A 24237-nucleotide genomic window follows, 5' to 3' on the forward strand; every position below is an offset into this window, starting at 1 on the left:
GCAGAAAAGTTCCGATTGCTCAGTGATGAGACCTTGTGCGTTCTTTTCTCGAAAATTTTCTGCCGCCGAAAGAAATTATGATGTTGGTAATCGGGAGCTTTTGGCCATGAAGTGGGCATTTGAGGAGTGGCGTCATTGGCTTGAGGGTGCTAGACATCAGGTGGTGGTTTTGACTGATCACAAGAATCTGATTTATCTTGAGTCTGCCAGGCGCCTGAATCCTAGACAGGCGCGCTGGTCTCGGTTTAATTTTGTGGTCTCATATCTACCAGGTTCTAAGAATGTGAAGGCGGATGCCCTTTCTAGGAGTTTTGAGCCTGATTCCCCTGGTGATTCGGAACCTACAGGTATCCTTAAGGATGGGGTGATATTATCCGCTATTTCCCCAGATCTGCGACGTGCTTTGCAAGAGTTTCAGGCGGATAGACCTGATCGCTGTCCACCTGGTAGACTGTTTGTTCCTGATGATTGGACCAGTAGAGTCATCTCGGAGGTTCATTCTTCTACGCTGGCGGGTCATCCTGGAATTTTTGGTACCAGGGATTTGGTGGCTAGATCCTTCTGGTGGCCATCTCTGTCTCGTGATGTGCGTGTTTTTGTGCAGTCTTGTGATGTGTGTGCTCGGGCCAAGCCTTGTTGTTCTAGGGCTAGCGGGTTGTTGTTGCCCTTGCCTATTCCGAAGAGGCCTTGGACGCACATCTCGATGGACTTTATTTCTGATCTTCCTGTCTCTCAGAGGATGTCTGTTATCTGGGTGGTGTGTGACCGTTTTTCTAAGATGGTTCATTTGGTGCCATTGCCGAAGTTGCCTTCCTCGTCTGAGTTGGTTCCTTTGTTTTTTCAAAATGTGGTTCGCTTGCATGGTATTCCTGAAAATATCGTTTCTGATAGGGGTACCCAGTTCGTTTCTAGATTTTGGCGGGCATTCTGTGCCAGGTTGGGCATTGATTTGTCTTTTTCGTCTGCCTTCCATCCTCAGACTAATGGCCAGACGGAGCGAACTAATCAAACTTTGGAGACGTATTTGAGGTGTTTTGTGTCTGCGGATCAGGATGATTGGGTTGCCTTTTTGCCGTTGGCGGAGTTTGCTCTTAATAATCGGGCCAGTTCTGCCACTTTGGTTTCCCCTTTCTTTTGCAATTCGGGGTTTCATCCCCGTTTTTCTTCTGGTCAGGTGGAGTCTTCGGATTGTCCTGGAGTAGATGCTGTGGTGGATCAGTTGTATCGGATTTGGGAACAAGTGGTGGACAATTTGAATTTGTCCCAGGAGAGGACTCAGCGGTTTGCTAACCGCCAGCGTCGGGTTGGTCCTCGCCTTCGTGTTGGGGACTTGGTGTGGTTGTCTTCCCGTTTTGTCCCAATGAGGGTTTCTTCTCCTAAATTTAAGCCTCGGTTCATCGGTCCCTATAGGATTTTGGAGATTATTAACCCTGTTTCCTTTCGTTTGGACCTTCCGGCATCTTTCGCTATCCATAATGTGTTCCATCGGTCGTTGTTGCGGAGATACGAGGTGCCGGTGGTTCCTTCTGCTGGGCCTCCTGCTCCTGTGCTGGTTGAGGGTGAATTGGAGTACGTTATAGAGAAGATCTTGGACTCCCGTATTTCCAGGCGGAGACTCCAGTACCTGGTTAAATGGAAGGGCTATGGTCAGGAAGATAATTCTTGGGTAACTGCCTCTGATGTTCATGCCTCGGATTTGGTTCGTGCCTTTCATAGGGCTCATCCAGGTCGCCCTGGTGGTTCTTGTGAGGGTTCGGTGCCCCCTCCTTAAGGGGGGGGGTACTGTTGTGATCCGCTTTTTGGCTCCCCTGGTGGTGGCTGGTGGTACTGGAGACTTGTGTGTGCTTTTCTGCCTCAGCTCACCTGCTTCCATCAGTTTTGGGAGTTCCCTATTTAGCCTTGCTCTCCAGTCACTTCCTTGCCGGTCATCATTGTAACCTGAGTCATTCAGTTGCTTGTTCCTGCTACTAGTCTGCTGATCAGCTAAGTGGACTCTTGTCCTTATTGTTTTGTTTTTCTTGTCCAGTTTACAGTTTTGTCATTTCCTGTTACTGGAAGCTCTTGTGGACTGAAATTGCCACTCCTGTGTCATGAGTTGACACAGGAGTCTTAAAGTAATTTCAGGATGGGTTTTTGAAAGGGTTTTTCAGCTGACCGTGAAGTCCTCTTTTGTATCCTTCCTCTATCTAGTAAGTGGACCTCGCTTTGCTAAATCTACCTTCATACTGTGTATGTCTTTTCCTCTGAACTCACCGTTAATATACGTGGGGGCTACTATCATCTTTGGGGAATTTCTCTAGAGGTAAGCCAGGTCTGTTCCTTCCTCTTCCAGGCGTAGTTAGTTCTCCGGCTGGTGCATGGCATCTAGGCAGCCGTAGGTATGCTTCCTGGCTACTGTTAGTTGTGTGGTAGATTTAGGTCACGGTCAGCTTGAGTTTCCATCACCCAAGAGCTAGTCTGTTATTTTTGTGTTTCTGATGTTCCCATGCCATTGGGGAATCATGACAGACACCCTCTGGTGGCTTTAAGTGGAACTGCTGATCTTTTAGGTTGGCTTTCTCAGCTGCCCTCGTTTATTGCTGCTGCTGGCTTCCCTATTTAACTCTGCCCAGGTCGTTAATTCATGCCAGCTGTCAATGTCTCAGTACTGGTTCAGATCTCTCTTGGATTTCTCAGATGACCTGTCTACTCCAGCAGAAGCTAAGTCCTCGCTAGTCCATTTGCTGTTTATTGGTTTTTGAATATATTTCTCAGTACATGCTACTGTATGTTTCTAGTCCAGCTTGCTATTATGATATTTCCTTGCTAGCTGGAAGCTCTGGGGGTGCAGAGCTGCACCTCCACACCGTGAGTCGGTGTTGAGGTCTTTTTGCACACTCTGCGTGGTTTTTGTAGTTTTTAATACTGACCGCATAGTTCCCTTTCCTATCCTCTGTCTGTCTAGAGAAGATTCGGCCTCCTTTGCTAAAATCTGTTTCATTCCTGTGTTTGTTACTTCCTCTTGACTCACAGTTAATATTTGTGGGGGGCTACCTTTACTTTGGGGAATTTCTCTGAGGCAAGGTAGGCTACTATTTCTATCTTTAGGGGTAGTTAGCTCTTAGGCTGTGAAGAGGCGTCTAGGGAGAGTTAGGTACACTCCACGGCTATTTCTAGTGTGTGTGATAGGATTAGGGATTGCGGTCAGTAGAGTTACCACTTCCTCAGAGCTTGTCCCAGGTTTTTCCATTTTAACCATCAGGTCATTTCGGGTGCTCCTAACCACCAGGTCCATAACAGTACAGCTGGCCAACAAAGTGTTAATGCATCTCAAAAGAGGGAAAAGAGAAGTTCTGAGTCAATTTTTTTTTCTTTGCTGCTTCTTTCGTCTTTCTTTTCCCCTTAACCTCTGGGTGGTTCAGGACTCAGGTGTAGATATGGATATTCAGGGTTTGTCCTCTTGTGTGGATCAACTCGCTGTTAGGGTACAGAGTATTCAAGATTATGTAGTTCAGAATCCGATGTTAGAGCCTAGAATTCCAATTCCTGATTTGTTTTCTGGGGATAGATCCAAATTTTTGAATTTCAAAAATAATTGCAGACTGTTTCTTGCTCTGAAACCCCGCTCTTCTGGTGACCCCATTCAGCAAGTAAAGATTGTTATTTCTTTGTTGCGTGGTGACCCGCAAGACTGGGCATTCTCCCTTGAGCCAGGAAATCCTGCATTGCTTAATGTAGATGCATTTTTTCTAGCGCTTGGATTGCTTTATGATGAACCTAATTCTGTGGATCAGGCAGAAAAGATCTTGCTGGCTCTGTGTCAGGGTCAGGATGAAGCAGAAGTATATTGCCAGAAGTGTAGAAAGTGGTCTGTGCTTACACAATGGAATGAGTGTGCCCTGGCAGCAATTTTCAGAAAGGGTCCTTCTGAAGCCCTTAAAGATGTTATGGTGGGGATCCCCACGCCTGCTGGTCTGAATGAATCAATGTCTTTGGCCATTCAGATTGATCGGCGTTTGCGCGAGCGCAAAGTTGTGCACCATTTGGCGGTGTCCTCTCAGCAAAGGCCTGAGCCTATGCAATGTGATAGGACTTTGACCAGAGCTGAACGGCAAGAACATAGACGTCAGAATGGGCTGTGTTTTTACTGTGGTGACTCTTCTCATGCTATCTCTGATTGTCCTAAGCGCACTAAGAGGTTCGCTAGGTCTGTCACCATTAGTACTGTGCAGCCTAAATTTCTCTTATCTGTTACTCTGATTTGCTCATTGTCGTCCTACTCTGTTATGGCATTTGTGGATTCGGGCGCTGCTCTGAATTTGATGGACTTGGAGTTTGCCAGGCGCTGTGGTTTTTTCTTGGAGCCTTTGCAGATTCCTATTCCCTTAAGGGGGATTGATGCTACGCCATTGGCCAAGAATAAACCTCAGTACTGGAGTCAGCTGACCATGTACATGGCTCCCGCACATCAGGAAAATATTCGCTTTTTGGTGTTGCATAATTTGCATGATGTTGTCGTGTTGGGTTTGCCATGGTTACAGGTTCATAATCCAGTACTGGATTGGAAATCAATGTCTGTGTCTAGTTGGGGTTGTCAAGGGATTCATACTGATGTTCCTTTGATGTCAATTTCTTCTTCCACTCCTTCTGAAGTTCCTGAGTTTTTGCTGGATTACCAGGATGTATTTGATGAGCCCAAGTCCAGTGCCCTACCTCCTCATAGGGACTGTGATTGCGCTATTAATTTGATTCCTGGTAGTAAGTTCCCTAAGGGCCGACTGTTTAATTTATCTGTGCCAGAACATGCCGCTATGCGGAGTTATGTAAAGGAGTCCTTGGAGAAAGGACATATTCGCCCGTCTTCGTCACCGTTGGGAGCAGGGTTCTTTTTTGTGGCCAAGAAGGATGGCTCTCTGAGACCCTGTATAGATTACCGCCTTCTCAATAAAATCACGGTCAAATTTCAGTACCCTTTGACTCTGTTGTCTGATTTGTTTGCTCGGATTAAGGGGGCTAGTTGGTTTACCAAGATTGACCTTCGAGGGGCGTATAATCTTGTGCGTATTAAACAGGGCGATGAATGGAAAACAGTATTTAATACGCCCGAGGGCCATTTTGAGTACCTGGTGATGCCATTCGGGCTTTCTAATGCCCCATCTGTGTTTCAGTCCTTTATGCACGACATCTTCCGGAAGTATCTGGATAGGTTCATGATTGTATATTTAGATGATATTTTGGTCTTTTCGGATGATTGGGAGTCTCATGTGAAACAGGTCAGGATGGTGTTCCAGGTCCTTCGTGCTAATGCGTTGTTTGTGAAGGGGTCTAAATGCCTCTTCGGAGTTCAGAAGGTTTCCTTTTTGGGCTTCATTTTTTCCCCTTCTACTATCGAGATGGATCCTGTCAAAGTTCAGGCCATTTATGATTGGACTCAACCTACATCTGTGAAGAGTCTTCAGAAGTTCCTGGGCTTTGCTAATTTTTACCGTCGCTTCATCACTAATTTTTCTAGTGTGGTTAAGCCTTTGACTGACTTGACGAAGAAGGGCGCTGATGTGGTGAACTGGTCCCCTGCGGCCGTTGAGGCTTTTCAGGAGCTTAAACGCTGTTTTACTTCGGCCCTTGTGTTGCGTCAGCCAGATGTTTTGCTCCCTTTTCAGGTCGAGGTTGATGCTTCTGAAATTGGGGCAGGGGCTGTTTTGTCTCAGAGAAGTTCTGATGGCTCTTTGATGAAGCCGTGTGCTTTCTTTTCTAGAAAGTTTTCGCCTGCTGAGCGTAATTATGATGTCGGCAATCGGGAGTTGTTGGCTATGAAGTGGGCATTCGAGGAGTGGCGACATTGGCTTGAGGGAGCCAAACATCGCGTGGTGGTCTTGACTGATCACAAGAATCTGACTTACCTCGAGTCCGCCAAGAGGTTGAATCCTAGACAGGCTCGATGGTCACTGTTTTTCTCCCGTTTCGATTTTGTGGTCTCATACCTTCCGGGATCTAAGAATGTGAAGGCTGATGCCCTTTCTAGGAGTTTTTTGCCTGATTCTCCGGGAGTCTCTGAGCCGGCTGGTATTCTCAAAGAGGGGGTGATTTTGTCTGCCATCTCCCCTGATTTGCGGCGGGTGCTGCAGGAGTTTCAGGCTGATAGACCTGACCGCTGTCCTGTGGAGAAACGGTTTGTCCCTGATAGAAGGACTAGTAGGGTTATTTCTGAGATTCATTGTTCAGTGTTGGCGGGTCATCCTGTGATTTTTGGTACCAGAGATTTGGTTGCTAGGTCCTTTTGGTGGCCTTCCTTGTCACGGGATGTGCGTTCTTTTGTGCAGTCCTGTGGGACTTGTGCTCGGGCCAAACCTTGCTGTTCTCGTGCCAGTGGGTTGCTTTTGCCTTTGCCTGTCCCGAAGAGGCCCTGGACGCATATTTCCATGGATTTCATTTCTGATCTTCCTGTCTCTCAAAGGATGTCTGTTATCTGGGTGGTTTGTGATCGGTTTTCTAAGATGGTCCATTTGGTACCCTTGCCTAAATTGCCTTCCTCCTCTGATTTGGTTCCATTATTTTTTCAGCATGTGGTTCGTTTGCATGGCATTCCGGAGAACATTGTGTCGGACAGAGGTTCCCAGTTTGTTTCTAGGTTTTGGCGGTCCTTTTGTGCTAAGATGGGCATTGATTTGTCTTTTTCTTCAGCGTTCCATCCTCAGACAAATGGCCAAACCGAACGAACTAATCAGACCTTGGAGACCTATCTGAGATGCTTTGTCTCTGCTGATCAGGATGATTGGGTGACCTTCTTGCCATTGGCCGAGTTCGCCCTTAATAATCGGGCTAGTTCTGCTACCTTGGTTTCGCCTTTTTTTTGTAATTCTGGTTTTCATCCTCGTTTTTCTTCAGGGCAGGATGAGCCTTCTGACTGTCCTGGTGTGGATTCTATAGTGGACAGGTTGCAGCAAATTTGGACTCACGTGGTGGACAATTTGACGTTGTCTCAGGAGAAGGCGCAATGTTTTGCTAACCGCCGTCGCTGTGTTGGTCCCCGACTTCGTGTTGGGGATTTGCTTTGGTTGTCTTCTAGTTTTGTTCCTATGAAGGTTTCTTCTCCTAAGTCTAAGCCTCGTTTCATTGGTCCTTATAAGATTTCTGAAATTATCAATCCTGTGTCATTACGTTTGGCCCTTCCAGCTTCTTTTGCCATCCATAATGTGTTCCATAGGTCGTTGTTGCGGAGATATGTGGCGCCTATGGTTCCTTCCGTTGATCCTCCTGCTCCGGTGTTGGTTGAGGGGGAGTTGGAGTATGTGGTGGAGAAGATTTTAGATTCTCGTATTTCGAGACGGAAGCTTCAGTACCTGGTTAAGTGGAAGGGCTATGGTCAGGAGGATAATTCCTGGGTTGTTGCCTCCGATGTCCGTGCTGCCGATTTGGTTCGTGCCTTTCATTTGACTTGTCCTGATCGGCCCGGGGGCTCTGGTGAGGGTTCGGTGACCCCTCCTCAAGGGGGGGGGGGGGGGGGGAACTGTTGTGAATTCCGTTCTCGGGCTCCCTCCTGTGGTCGTGAATGGTACTTTGGTGAGTTCTGTCCTTGGACACCCTCTGGTGGCTTTAAGTGGAACTGCTGATCTTTGAGGTTGGCTTTCTCAGCTGCCCTCGTTTATTGCTGCTGCTGGCTTCCCTATTTAACTCTGCCCAGGTCGTTAATTCATGCCAGCTGTCAATGTCTCAGTACTGGTTCAGATCTCTCTTGGATTTCTCAGATGACCTGTCTACTCCAGCAGAAGCTAAGTCCTCGCTAGTCCATTTGCTGTTTATTGGTTTTTGAATATATTTCTCAGTACATGCTATGTTTCTAGTCCAGCTTGCTATTATGATATTTCCTTGCTAGCTGGAAGCTCTGGGGGTGCAGAGCTGCACCTCCACACCGTGAGTCGGTGTGGAGGTCTTTTTGCACACTCTGCGTGGCTTTTGTAGTTTTTAATACTGACCGCATAGTTCCCTTTCCTATCCTCTGTCTGTCTAGAGAAGATTCGGCCTCCTTTGCTAAAATCTGTTTCATTCCTGTGTTTGTTACTTCCTCTTAACTCACAGTTAATATTTGTGGGGGGCTACCTTTACTTTGGGGAATTTCTCTGAGGCAAGGTAGGCTACTCTTTCTATCTTTAGGGGTAGTTAGCTCTTAGGCTATTTCTAGTGTGGGTGATAGGATTAGGGATTGCGGTCAGTAGAGTTACCACTTCCTCAGAGCTTGTCTCAGGTTTTTCCATTTTAACCATCAGGTCATTTCGGGTGCTCCTAACCACCAGGTCCATAACAGGCGCAACTGGGAGCAGTACCTCCCACACCTGCTATTCGCTTAACGAGAGGTTCCGCAGGGCTCGACGGGGTTCTCCCCCTTCGAGCTCCTGTATGGCAGGCGAGTCCGGGGACCCCTTGGGTGGGTCAGAGAGTCCTGGGAAGAGGAGCTGAACCCTTCTGAAGTGTCCATAGTGGAGTATGTCATGGGCTTCCGTGACAAGATGCAGACCTTGACGCAGTTGGTGCATGACAACCTGACGCAGGCTCAGGCTGACCAGAAGCACTGGTAAGACCAGAACGCCCAGGAGCGGACCTACCACGTGGATCAAAAGGTGTGGGTGCTGGTTCCCGTACCAAAGGATAAGCTTCAGGCAGCCTGGGAGGGCCCGTACGTTGTCCACCAACAGCTCAACCCGGTCACCTACGTGGTCACGCTTGACCACGCTCGGGTTAGGCGAAAGGCCTTTCACGTCAACATGATGAAGGCTCATCATGAACGTGAACCTTTCGTCCTACCGGTCTGCAGCTTACCTGAAGACGGGGAGGAAGACACCCTCCTGGACATGCTGGCCCAAGCCAAGGCCAGTGGGTCCATTGAGGAAATGGAGGTAAGCACCTCGTTAACTGAACCCCAGCGTTTGCAGTTGCAAACCTCACTGGAACCCTTTCGGGTCGTGTTCTCCAACTGACCTGGAAGGACTGAGTTAGCAGTCCACGAGGTGGACACCGGGAATCATGCCCCACTACGGCGAACACCCTATCGAATCTCTGTCCAGGTGCAGCAGGTTATGCGCCAAAAGATCGATGAGATGTTACAGCTGGGGGTGATTTGACGGTCAAAGAGCGCGTGGGCCTCACCTGTAGTTCTCGTGCCAAAGAAGGACGGCTCAACGCCATCACAGCCTGACGCGCACCCAATGCTGCGCATCGAGGAGCTGCTTGAGAGGTTAGCTGGCGCAAAATACCTGACAATAATGGATCTGAGTCGAGGATACTGGCAGATTCCCCTGAGCCCCGAGGCGCAGGAGAAGTCCGCCTTTATCTCACCCTTTGGACTGTACGAGTCCACGGTCATGCCCTTCGGCATGAAGAATGCCCCTGCCACTTTCCAGCGGATGGTCAACCTCCTGCTTCGGGGACTGGAGGAGTACGCAGTGGCATACTTGGATGACATTGCCATCTTCAGTTCCTCCTGGGAGGAATACCTGCAGCATCTCGAGGAGGTGATCAGGCGAATTCACCGAGCTGGACTGACTATCAAGCCGGGAAAGTGCCAGATGGGCATGAGTGAGGTCCACTACCTGGGGCACTGGGTAGGCGGGGGCACCCTAAAGCCAGAGCCTGAGAAAGTGGGAGCGATCGTGAACTGGCCCACTCCCAGGAAAAAGAAACAGGTGATGTCCTTCCTGGGCACTGCAGGGTACTATAGGCGCTTCGTACAGCACTATAGTAGCCTGGAAAACACTTGATGGACCTCACCAGGAAGAAGCTACCCCACATCGTCAACTGGACCGACGGCTGTGAGGGGGCCTTCCAGGCGCTGAAAACAGCACTGTGCAACGCCCCTGTGTTGAAAGCAGTCAACAGCAGTCGACCGTTCTTGGTACAGACCGACACCAGCGAGTTTGGCCTTGGTGCTGTGCTCAGCCAGGTTGACTCGGAGGATCAAGAGCACCCCGTGTTGTACCTGAGCCGGAAACTTTTGCCGAGGGAAGTGGCCTACTCCACCATTGAGAAGGAGTGCCTGGCCATAGTCTGGGCCCTGCAGCGCTTGCAGCCCTACTTGTACGGTCGCACCTTCACCGTGGTGACCGACCACGACCCTCTGCGCTGGCTAAACATCATGTGTGGAACCAACGGCAGGTTGCTACGCTGGAGCCTTGCCCTTCAGCAGTTTGACTTCACCATTGAACACAAAAGGGGCAGGGAGCATGGAAATGCAGATAGACTGTCCTGCCGGGGTGAACCTGCTGAGGTGCGCATGGAGGAGCACCGAGCGGTCCTGCCTCCGTAGCGCACACCAGAAGGGGGAGCTGTGAGGAAAATGTATGTCACGATAATGTAAAAACCATAGCTGATTTTTGCACTTCTAACCATGGTCCCAAAAACACGTGGCAGACACTGGGTAATTTGAAGCTAGTGTGTGAGCAGGGTGTGGCTTTAACCTGCAGGTGACCAATCCTGCAAAGCCAACTGTGGTTCCTCCCTCTCAGTCAATTTCTTTGTCTCCACGGTCTGAAAACGTAAAGATCTCTGACCTCAGTGCATATAATTAACCAGCCCTTAGTGATGCCCCGAGGCTAGAGTATATAAGTCTCTACTCTTAACCCAGCCCACGGAGTCAGCAGAGTTTTACTGGAGGAGCTGTTTCTATCCAGACCTCCTGATGCATTGGGACATATGGGAACATCCCCCCCCCCACTAGCCTGGTTGCCTGCAATGTCCTGAGAACATGAGTGTTACCTTTTCTCATTTAATCCCTTTATTTTATAATTACCTTGTATATCTCAATTGTCTCTTTTGTAACATCCTTGTAATATTTTTCTATAAACACTGCCTTATCTTCGGAGTAAAATATCTAAAGTACTAGTTTCGTTCTTCATGCTCTAAAACATACCCTAAGTCTTCTGAAGGGAATTACGCTACTGTTTTGGGTTAGCTTCGGACCCGTTTAATCGAAGCTGGTGGCAGCATATCGTGTGCGGGGCCTTTGGGTGTTGTTGTAGCGACTGCGGCGTTGATAATTATTGTTCCTGTCTGTGTGGGAGTATTTATATCGCCTCGCTGCAGCGACTACTTACCCTAGGTGCAGTACCTACTCTGACCTGAGAGTAAGGGGGGCGCCAGAGAGCTGCAAGTTTCAAGTGGAACTGTAAGCGAGATATACATAAATCCCTGCAGTTCATGGTATATTGAAGAGCAGTGGGATACCTAAAATAAGCCCCTGCTGTGAACTGGGAGGTCAATAGCCTTGTGTGGGTTTTTCATCACATTGTAGCAGTGGAGGGTTACCCAAGATAAGCCCCCCTGCACATGTGATAGCCGTCTGTTGGCCTAAAGTCCCCCGATCCGTGACGTAGGGGGGACGGTCACGGTGGGAATCGTGACAAATTGGTGGCAGCGGTGAGGATTCGTGACAGTGCAGCTCTGGGGTATAATACAGGATGTAACTCAGGATCAGTAATGTAATGTATGTACACAGTGACTGCACCTGCAGAATAGTGAGTGCAGCTCTGGAGTATAATACAGGATGTAACTCAGGATCAGTAATGTAATGTATGTACATAGTGACTGCATCAGCAGAATAGTGAGTGCAGCTCTGGGGTATAATGCAGGATGTAACTCAGGATCAGTAATGTAATGTATGTACACAGTGACTGCACCAGCAGAATAGTGAGTGCAGCTCTGGGGTATAATACAGGAGGTAACTCAGGATCAGTAATGTAATATATGTACACAGTGACTGCACCAGCAGAATAGTGAGTGCAGCTCTGGGGTATAATACAGGAGGTAACTCAGGATCAGTAATGTAATGTATGTACACAGTGACTGCACCAGCAGAATAGTGAGTGCAGCTCTGGAGTATAATACAGGAGGTAACTCAGGATCAGTAATGTAATGTATGTGCACAGTGACTGCACCAGCAGAATAGTGAGTGCAGCTCTGGGGTATAATACAGGATGAAACTCAGGATCAGTAATGTAATGTATGTACACAGTGACTGCACCAGCAGAATAGTGAGTGCAGCTCTGGAGTATAATACAGGATGTAACTCAGGATCAGTAATGTAATGTATGTACACAGTGACTGTACCAGCAGAATAGTGAGTGCAGCTCTGGGGTATAATACAGGATGTAACTCAGGATCAGTAATGTATGTACACAGTGACTGCACCAGCAGAATAGTGAGTGCAGCTCTGGGGTATAATACAGGAGGTAACTCAGGATCAGTAATGTAATATATGTACACAGTGACTGCACCAGCAGAATAGTGAGTGCAGCTCTGGGGTATAATACAGGAGGTAACTCAATATCAGTAATGTAATGTATGTACACAGTGACTGCACCAGCAGAATAGTGAGTGCAGCTCTGGAGTATAATACAGGAGGTAACTCAGGATCAGTAATGTAATGTATGTGCACAGTGACTGCACCAGCAGAATAGTGAGTGCAGCTCTGGAGAATAATACAGATTGTAAGTTGGTGTCTTGTGTGATCCAGTTCTCATCCTCGTATTTCCATTGCAGGAGCTTTCTCTCCGCGCTCTGATACTTCTCCATTATAGTAATTTGCGGCTCAGCTGCTCTCTGGTTGGATTGGTGCGGCCATGTCAGTATTAACCCTCTATTTACCATTGAGACTTGGGCGCCAATGAGCTTTCTGTCGGTTTCTTATTCTCCTTCCTTGGAGAATGGTTGGTGCTTTCCTTCCAGGTGTAGGAGTATAATAACTATATTGCAGACTGACCCTGAGACATCGCTGAGACCTGGCACTGAGGGGAAGTGGACCTATATAAATCAGGTTCCTCGTAAAGCTGGATGACTCCCTGGTTGATGCTGTCATGGCGGTCATCATTGGTTGGCAGTCAATTGCTGAAATTTTACATAATGACTTTTTCTCTATCAAAGGCCATGCTGAGGATTGTAGTCCCAAGTATCCTTAAAAGATGACAGTGGAGACGGTCACCACCGTTCAAAGCAAGGATGGAAAAAAAGTATCAAAAAGTGAATTGGAAGAAGGACCATACAGAGTCCATCATTGATCAGCAGCTTGGAGCGTCGTCTCAGGGCTGCAGCAATCACACCAGACTGAGAGCTGCCAACAGCTGTAAAAGCCGCCCCCATAACTGCGGCCCCCACTGCAAGGAGTCCTGCAACACCCAGAGACAATGCCCCCTCGTCAGCAATCAGCTCCTTGGCTGCTGAGAAAGCTTCTTCCCAAGTCTGATTCAAGAGCCCTGATCAACGCCGACCCGAGCTGCTAACTGGAGCACGGCTGCGACATGGGGCGAGATGGATCCTTCATTAGAGTAAGACGCACCCCCTCCATGTACTGCGCCGAGATGATGGCACCGCAGGACGTCATGTACCCGAGCGCCATCTGCCCAATCTGCCGAGAGAGTCTCACTGCAGGCGAGACTGGAGCCCAAACCCCCCAATCCATCACACCTGGGGGGACGAGGGGGCGAATATGGGGAATACAGGCACCAAAACTAAACTACAAGCTCTGCACAGTACCACTCCTCCTGTCCTGTATATATACACTGCACAGTACCACTCCTCCTGTCCTGTATATATACACCGCACAGTACCACTCCTCCTGTCCTGTATATATACACTGCACAGTACCACTCCTCCTGTATATATACACTGCACAGTACCACTCCTCCTGTCCTGTATATATACACTGCACAGTACCACTCCTCCTGTATATATACACTGCACAGTACCACTCCTCCTGTATATATACACTGCACAGTACCACTCCTCCTGTATATATACACTGCACAGTACCACTCCTCCTGTATATATACACTGCACAGTACCACTCCACCTGTATATATACACTGCACAGTACCACTCCTCCTGTCCTGTATATATACACTGCACAGTACCACTCCTCCTGTCCTGTATATATACACCGCACAGTACCACTCCTCCTGTCCTGTATATATACACTGCACAGTACCACTCCTCCTGTATATATACACTGCACAGTACCACTCCTCCTGTCCTGTATATATACACTGCACAGTACCACTCCTCCTGTATATATACACTGCACAGTACCACTCCTCCTGTATATATACACTGCACAGTACCACTCCTCCTGTATATATACACTGCACAGTACCACTCCTCCTGTCCTGTATATATACACTGCACAGTACCACTCCTCCTGTCCTGTATATATACACTGCACAGTACCACTCCTCCTGTCCTGTATATATACACTACACAGTACCACTCCTCCTGTATATATACACTGCACAGTACCACTCCTCCTGTCCTGTATATATACACTGCACAGTACCGCTCCTCCTGTATATATACACTGCACAGGAACGCTCCTCCTGTCCTGTATATATACACTGCACAGTACCACTCCTCCTGTATATATACACTGCACAGTACCGCTCCTCCTGTATATATACACTGCACAGGAACGCTCCTCCTGTCCTGTATATATACACTGCACAGTACCACTCCTCTTGTATATATACACTGCACAGCACCACTCCTCCTGTCCTGTATATATACACTGCACAGTACCACTCCTCCTGTCCTGTATATATACACTGCACAGTACCACTCCTCCTGTCCTGTATATATACACTGCACAGTACCACTCCTCCTGTATATATACACTGCACAGTACCGCTCCTCCTGTATATATACACTGCACAGTACCACTCCTCCTGTATATATACACTGCACAGTACCACTCCTCCTGTCCTGTATATATACACTGCACAGTACCACTCCTCCTGTCCTGTATATATACACTGCACAGTACCACTCCTCCTGTATATATACACTGCACAGTACCACTCCTCCTGTCCTGTATATATACACTGCACAGTACCGCTCCTCCTGTCCTGTATATATACACTGCACAGTACCACTCCTCCTGTATATATACACTGCACAGTACCACTCCTCCTGTCCTGTATATACACACTGCACAGCACCACTCCTCCTGTCCTGTATATACACTGCACAGTACCACTCCTCCTGTCCTGTATATATACACTGCACATTACCACTCCTCCTGTCCTGTATATATACACTGCACAGTACCGCTCCTCCTGTATATATACACTGCACAGCACCACTCCTCCTGTCCTGTATATACACTGCACAGCACCACTCCTCCTGTATATATACACTGCGCAGTACCACTGCTCCTGTCCTGTATATATACACTGCACAGTACCACTCCTCCTGTATATATACACTGCACAGTACCACTCCTCCTGTCCTGTATATATACACTGCACAGTACCACTCCTCCTGTCCTGTATATATACACTGCACAGTATCACTCCTCCTGTCCTGTATATATATACACTGCACAGTACCACTCCTCCTGTATATACACACTGCATAGTACCACTCCTCCTGTCCTGTATATATACACTGCACAGTACCACTCCTCCTGTCCTGTATATATACACTGTACAGTACCACTCCTCCTGTCCTGTATATATACACTGCACAGTACCACTCCTCCTGTATATATACACTGCACAGTACCGCTCCTCCTGTATATATACACTGCACAGTACCACTCCTCCTGTATATATACACTGCACAGTACCACTCCTCCTGTCCTGTATATATACACTGCACAGTACCACTCCTCCTGTCCTGTATATACACTGCACAGTACCGCTCCTCCTGTCCTGTATATATACACTGCACAGTATCACTCCTCCTGTCCTGTATATATACACTGCACAGTACCACTCCTCCTGTATATACACACTGCACAGTAACACTCCTCCTGTATATATACACTGCACAGTACCGCTCCTCCTGTCCTGTATATATACACTGCACAGTACCACTCCTCCTGTCCTGTATATATACACTGCACAGTACCACTCCTCCTGTATATATACACTGCACAGTACCGCTCCTCCTGTATATATACACTGCACAGTACCACTCCTCCTGTATATATACACTGCACAGTACCGCTCCTCCTGTCCTGTATATATACACTGCACAGTACCACTCCTCCTGTATATATACACTGCACAGTACCACTCCTCCTGTCCTGTATATATACACTGCACAGTACCACTCCTCCTGTATATACACACTGCACAGTACTACTCCTCCTGTATATATACACTGCACAGTACCACTCCTCCTGTCCTGTATATACACTGCACAGTACCACTCCTCCTGTCCTGTATATATACACTGCACAGTACCACTCCTCCTGTCCTGTATATATACACTGCACAGTACCACTTCTCCTGTCCTGTATATATACACTGCACAGCACCACTCCTCCTGTATATATACACTGCACAGTACCACTCCTCCTGTCCAGTATATATACACTACACAGTACCACTCCTCCTGTCCTGTATATATACACTGCCCAGTACTACTCCTCCTGTATATATACACTGCACAGTACCACTCCTCCTGTATATATACACTGCCCAGTACTCCTCCTCCTGTATATATACACTGCACAGTACCCGTCTTCCTGTATATATACACACTGCACAGTACCACTCCTCCTGTATATATACACTGCACAGTACCACTCCTCCTGTATATATACACTGCACAGTACCACTCCTCCTGTCCTGTATATACACTGCACAGCACCGATCCTCCTGTATATATACACTGCACAGTACCACTCCTCCTGTATATATACACTGCACAGTACCGCTCCTCCTGTCCTGTATATATACACTGCACAGTACCGCTCCTCCTGTCCTGTATATATACACTGCACAGTGCCACTCCTCCTGTCCTGTATATATACACTGCACAGCACCACCCCTCCTGTATATATACACTGCACAGTACCACTCCTCCTGTCCTGTATATATACACTGCACAGTACTGCTCCTCCTGTCCTGTATATATACACTGCACAGTACCACTCCTCCTGTCCTGTATATATACACTGCACAGTACCACTCCTCCTGTCCTGTATATATACACTGCACAGTACCGCTCCTCCTGTCCTGTATATATACACTGCACAGTACCGCTCCTCCTGTCCTGTATATATACACTGCACAGTGCCACTCCTCCTGTCCTGTATATATACACTGCACAGTACCACTCCTCGTGTATATATACACTGCACAGGACCGCTCCTCCTGTCCTGTATATATACACTGCACAGTACCGCTCCTCCTGTCCTGTATATATACACTGCCCAGTACTACTCCTCCTGTATATATACACTGCACAGTACCACTCCTCCTGTCCTGTATATATACACTGCACAGTACCGCTCCTCCTGTATATACACACTGCACAGTACCACTCCTCCTGTATATATACAGTGCACAGTACCACTCCTCCTGTCCTGTATATATACAGTGCACAGTACCACTCCTCCTGTATATATACAGTGCACAGTACCACTCCTCCTGTATATATACACTGCACAGTACCACTCCTCCTGTATATATACACTGCACAGTACCACTCCTCCTGTCCTGTATATACACTGCACAGTACCACTCCTCCTGTCCTGTATATATACACTGCACAGTACCACTCCTCCTGTCCTGTATATATACACTGCACAGTACCACTTCTCCTGTCCTGTATATATACACTGCACAGCACCACTCCTCCTGTATATATACACTGCACAGTACCACTCCTCCTGTCCAGTATATATACACTACACAGTACCACTCCTCCTGTCCTGTATATATACACTGCCCAGTACTACTCCTCCTGTATATATACACTGCACAGTACCACTCCTCCTGTATATATACACTGCCCAGTACTCCTCCTCCTGTATATATACACTGCACAGTACCCGTCTTCCTGTATATATACACACTGCACAGTACCACTCCTCCTGTATATATACACTGCACAGTACCACTCCTCCTGTATATATACACTGCACAGTACCACTCCTCCTGTCCTGTATATACACTGCACAGCACCGATCCTCCTGTATATATACACTGCACAGTACCACTCCTCCTGTATATATACACTGCACAGTACCGCTCCTCCTGTCCTGTATATATACACTGCACAGTACCGCTCCTCCTGTCCTGTATATATACACTGCACAGTGCCACTCCTCCTGTCCTGTATATATACACTGCACAGTACCACTCCTCGTGTATATATACACTGCACAGGACCGCTCCTCCTGTCCTGTATATATACACTGCACAGTACCACTCCTCCTGTATATATACACTGCACAGTACCACTCCTCCTGTCCTGTATATATACACTGCACAGTGCCACTCCTCCTGTCCTGTATATATACACTGCACAGTACCACCCCTCCTGTATATATACACTGCACAGTACCACTCCTCCTGTCCTGTATATATACACTGCACAGTACTGCTCCTCCTGTCCTGTATATATACACTGCACAGTACCACTCCTCCTGTCCTGTATATATACACTGCACAGTACCACTCCTCCTGTCCTGTATATATACACTGCACAGTACCGCTCCTCCTGTCCTGTATATATACACTGCACAGTACCGCTCCTCCTGTCCTGTATATATACACTGCACAGTGCCACTCCTCCTGTCCTGTATATATACACTGCACAGTACCACTCCTCGTGTATATATACACTGCACAGGACCGCTCCTCCTGTCCTGTATATATACACTGCACAGTACCGCTCCTCCTGTCCTGTATATATACACTGCCCAGTACTACTCCTCCTGTATATATACACTGCACAGTACCACTCCTCCTGTCCTGTATATATACACTGCACAGTACCGCTCCTCCTGTATATACACACTGCACAGTACCACTCCTCCTGTATATATACAGTGCACAGTACCACTCCTCCTGTCCTGTATATATACAGTGCACAGTACCACTCCTCCTGTATATATACAGTGCACAGTACCACTCCTCCTGTATATATACACTGCACAGTACCACTCCTCCTGTATATATACACTGCACAGTACCACTTCTCCTGTCCTGTATATATACACTGCACAGTACCGCTCCTCCTGTATATATACACTGCACAGTACCTCTCCCCTGTATATATACACTGCACAGTACCGCTCCTCCTGTATATATACACTGCACAGTACCACTCCTCCTGTATATATACACTGCACAGTACCACATATTCTTTGGTTTATTTATATACACTGCACAGTACCGCTCCTCCTGTATATATACACTGCACAGTACCACTCCTCCTGTATATATACAGTGCACAGTACCACATATTCTTTGGTTTATTTATATACAGGTGCTTCTCACAAAATTAAAATATCAAAAAGTTAATTTATTTCAGTTCTTCAATACAATTTATTTGTGTTAATGTTGATGATTATGGCTTATAGCCAATGAAAACCCAAAAGTCATCATCTCAGTAAATTACAATACTTTATAACACCAGCTTGAAAAATTATTGTAAAATCTGAAATGTTGGTGCTTGATTGGCAGCAAACTCGCCTGACCTTAACCACATAGAGAATCTATGGGATATTGTTAAGTGGAAGATGAGACACCAGACCCAACAATGCAGACGAGCTGAAGGCTGCTATCAAAGCAACCTGGGCTTCCATAACCCCTCAGCAGTGCCACAGGCTGATCGCCTCCATGCCACGCTGCATTGATGCAGTAATTGAAGCAAAAGGAGCCACGACCAAGTATTGAGTGCATTTACTGATCATACATTTGTTATGTAAATTTGGTTTGGATAAATCTATCTCTGTGTGTGCTGCGGCCGTTCCCAATTAAGGTACCTTCACACTCAACAACTTAACAACGATATCGCTAGCGATCCGTGACGTTGCAGCGTCCTGGATAGCGATATCGTTGTGTTTGACACGCAGCAGCGATCTGGATCCTGCTGTGACATCGTTGGTCGGAGCTAGAAGTCCAGAACTTTATTTCGTCGCTGATCACGCGCTGACATCGCTGGATCGGTGTGTGTGACACTGATCCAGCGATGTCTTCACTGGTAACCAGGGTAAACATCGGGTTACTAAGCGCAGGGCCGCGCTTAGTAACCCGATATTTACCCTGGTTACCATTGTAAATGTAAAAAAAAAACCAAACACTACATACTCACCTTCTGATGTCTGTCGCATCCCCCGGCGTCCTCTTCCCTGCACTGTGTCAGCGCCGGCCGTAAAGCAGAGCACAGCGGTGACGTCACCGCTCTGCTTTAGGGCCGGCGCTTACACAGTGCAGGGAAGAGGACGCCGGGGGATGCGACAGACACCGGAATGTAAGTATGTAGTGTTTTTTTTTTTTACATTTACACTGGTAACCAGGGTAAACATCGGGTTACTAAGCGCGGCCCTGCGCTTAGTAACCCGATGTTTACCCTGGTTACCCGGGGACTTCGGCATCGTTGGTCGCTGGAGAGCTGTCTGTGTGACAGCTGTCCAGCGACCACACAACGTCGAAACAGCGACGCTGCAGCGATCGGCATCGTCTATATCGCTGCAGCGTCGCTTAATGTGACGGTACCTTTAGACTGAGTATTTTGAGCGCTCAAGAATGAGACTGAACACCATTGTGACAGTAATATTCCACCAAAACTGATGATTTATTATACATACATGGTTTTATAATTGAATATAGAAAGGAGGTGGTTAGGGGTGGTTAGTTAATTACCATATTGTCTAGCTCCTCTGTTATTGGTTATCTAAATATATATGGAATATTGAGATTAATGCACATATGAATGCTGATTAAGCAACTAAAATGTAGCTGTCTGCATCTAGGACAAAGTTGAGACATCTGATCACCATTTAATACATCTGGTGCTGTTCCGCTTTTGGCTGGAAATCCCCGAACAGTCAGTCTGGCTTATATCAGTTTATGTCAGCCATTTTTAGTAATTGATTATAGTGTATATATTAGCTGTGGATATAGGAGTATACATGAGTATATATAATTATATAGGAGTATATATGCAAGTGAGATCTATATGATATATATTTCCATCACAATCCCCCCTTAGATATCACTTGCCCTAATCCTAACCTCCTGTCCCAGAGCACTGCAACTCTTTTATGCTGCCGGTGAGCTGACGCATGCTTAGCACATACACCCCCCTCCGTACAGACTTTTCGCAAATGGGCGGTCAGGAGATCTGTCCCTAACGGGGGTTCGTTGCAATCAGTCTCTTAGTCAACAGCATGTGTAGTGAGCGGTGTGTATTCTTTATCAGGTAGGTCATCTATCCGGTCAGGCAGGGCATCCACATCATCATTCTGGCTTGGGTGTCATCTTCTGGTAGGGGAGCTTTCTTGCAATACGATGAGTGGATCCAAGTGGGTCTTCCCTCCAGCTTCATAGAGGTTGGTGTCATCAGCGGCACTTGGACAGGACCATCAAATCTGGGATCGAGTGGTGTTCTCTTTACAAGCTTTTTCACCAACACCCAGTCTCCTGGCTTCAGGGAGTGCGTACTGGATACTGAGTCTGGATCTGGCAATGAAGAAAAAAACCTCGAGAATGGATGTTAGCAAGTTTCTTGGTGAGTTCAATTACATAAGCAGACAAAGTATCATATTGCATAGTCAGCTGCTGAGGGAAGAATACCCCTAACCTGGGACTAGACCCAAACAAAATTTCATATGGTGACAGCTTTTCTGGGCCTCTGGGAGTGTGCCTAACACTAGGTCTGACCCTACTGCTGACCAGATCTCCTGTGTGAGATTTGCTGTGAATGCAGGTCCCTGGTCTCTATCACTTCTGGGACCCCATATCTGCACACTATCTCTGAGAGTAGGTTCTCTGCAGTAGTCTTTGCTGACTGGTTTCTTGCTGGGAAAGCTGCTGGCCATCCTGAAAATACCTCCACAACCACAAGAGCGTATTCAAAACATCCACTTGGCGGCATCTCGATGTGGTCTATCTGGATCCTCTACAAGGGGTACAGTGGTCTGGCAAGATGATATGTGGGAACCTTCTCCATTGTTCCAGGGTTGCATTTGCCGCAGGTCAAACAGCTGCTAGTGAACTTGGCTGTTAGGTTGGAGATCCCTGGAGCGAACCAGTAAGCACCAATCAGATCATTCATCTGTGTCTTTAATCTGTGTGTGGGCCCATGTGCCCACTGGACCACCATAGGGTACATGCTTTGGGGTAAACAGGGTTTGTAGTCCATTGCGTATACCCTTCCTTCTTCATGTGTTGCTCCCTTCCGCATCCAGCATTCCTTCTTGTCCTTTGGGGCTTGCTCTTGCAGCTTTTTGAGCAGATCCCAGGACATCATCTGGTCAGGTGCCTTGTCCTCAGTTGCCATGTAGTAGCCGTCCGGGCTCTACGACCTCTTCCACCTCTCCGTATTGTCTTCCTTTGGCTGCTTCTTTGGATGCCATATCCACCATGTTGTTGCCCCATGCCTCTACTGTGTTCAATTTTCCATGTGCTTTGACTTTTAGTACTGCCACCATTTTTGGAAGTTGGAGTGCGTTCAGCAGGTCCTTGATGGCTCCATGATGCTTCATGGTTGTTCCGCTTGCTGTGATGAAGTCTCTTGCAGCCCAGATGGGTCCAAAGTCGTGTGCTATGCCATGCGAGTACCTTGAATCGGTATATATGTTCGCAGTCTTGTCTTCTGCCATCTGGAAGACCTTCGTGAATGCTATCAGTTCTGCTTCCCGGGCTGACAGACTAGGAGGCAGACTTCTGTACCACAGGATCTCTTGATTGCTGGTCACTGCACATCCCATGTGGAATCTTCCTTCATCATCTGCAAATCTGGAGTCATCCACGTAGAGGATCAACTCTGGGTTGGTCAGTGGCTCTTCTGCCACCTTGGGTATTCCTGCTTTTTCCGGTAGCATGATGCTGAAGCAATCATGGTCATCCGTCCGGAGCAAATCCAGATCCCTGCGGAAGGTATCATGCAGATTTTGATCTGAGGGTCCATATCTGTATCCCCCCTTGGGAGTGGGAGTAAAGTGAACGGGTTGAGGACTGTGCATCTGGAGATGGTGACATTGTCGGGCATGAGTAGAGAGCACTGGAGGCGAAGATGCCTGGCGGTGGAAAGATGTTTTGGCTTGGTTTGGTTGAGAATGAGACTGCACACCATTGTGACAATAACATTCCACCAAAACTGATTTATTATACATACATGATTTTATAATTGCATATAGAAAGGAGGTGGTTAGGGGTGGTTAGTTAATTACCATATTGTCTAGCTCCTCTGTTATTGGTTATCTAAATATATATGGAATATTGTGATTATTGCACATATGAATGCTGATTAAGCAACTAAAATGTAGCTCTGCATCTAGGACAAGTTGAGAAATCTGATCACCATTTAATACATCTGGTGCTGTTCCGCTTTTGACTGGAAGTCCCGAACAGTCTGTCTGGCTTATATCAGTTTATGTCAGCCATTTTAAGCAATTGATTATAGTGTATATGTTAGCTGTGGATATATGAGTATACATGAGTATATATAATTATATAGGAGTATATATGCAAGTGAGATCTATATGTTATATATTTCCATCACACATTTCAGTAGGGAACATTTTAGATATTACAATCATTTTTCAAGCTGGTGTTATAAAGTATTCTAATTTACTGAGATAATGACTTTGGGGTTTTCATTGGCTGTAATCCATAATCATCAACATTAACAGAAATGAACACGTGAAAGAGATCGCTCTGTGTGTAATGGCTCTATAGAATATATGAGGTTCACTTTTTTTATTGAAGAACTAAAATAAATTCACTTTTGGAGATATTGTAATATTGTGAGATGCACCTGTGATAGATTTTTCTCATTGCGTTCCTCTGTGTGTGTCGCTGCAGATTGCTATGTGACTACAGACTCTTGCGGTGCGCGTGACAGTGGTGGGATGTAAATATACACCATGACGAGATGTGTATATGTAGTGTCAGGGTTCGGGTGTCTGCCGCAGTCTCGGGGGACGCTCATGAGCGATCGTGGCTCGGATGGATGTTACCGGATTACTGACCACAAAGAGCAGACTCTTCCCAGATAACATTACATAGAAAGTTCAGGGACGGCGGAAAGTGACGCTGCGTGGGGACTGAGGAACGTGACGCTGTGTGGGGACTGAGGAACGTGACGCTGCGTGGGGACTGAGGAACGTGACGCTGCGTGGGGACTGAGGAATGTGACACTGCGGGGGACTGAGGAACGTGACGCTGCATGGGGACTGAGGAACGTGACGCTGCGTGGGGACTGAGGAACGTGGGGACTGAGGAACGTGACGCTGCGTGGGGACTGAGGAACGTGACG

At 47.2% G+C, this 24237-nt stretch overlaps 1 protein-coding gene across 3 annotated transcripts in view; it reads right to left on the minus strand.

Annotated features, from left to right (window-relative positions):
• Positions 1-24237, minus strand: part of ATRNL1 (attractin like 1) — a 767569-nt gene that overhangs the window by 307782 nt on the left and 435550 nt on the right. The window contains exon 25 of one of the 3 annotated variants that reach the window (XM_077257920.1): positions 20522-21437. The exons of the other annotated variants lie outside the window; for them this stretch is intronic. Within the exon in view, the coding sequence (XP_077114035.1) occupies positions 21405-21437 (33 nt within the window). The 3' untranslated portion in view covers positions 20522-21404. Of the gene's footprint in view, positions 1-20521; positions 21438-24237 lie in introns of those variants that run through there. 3 annotated transcript variants of the gene reach the window in all.

The sequence above is a fragment of the Ranitomeya variabilis genome, chromosome 4, assembly GCF_051348905.1.
Source record: "Ranitomeya variabilis isolate aRanVar5 chromosome 4, aRanVar5.hap1, whole genome shotgun sequence".
In the NCBI taxonomy this organism is placed as follows: domain Eukaryota; kingdom Metazoa; phylum Chordata; class Amphibia; order Anura; family Dendrobatidae; genus Ranitomeya; species Ranitomeya variabilis.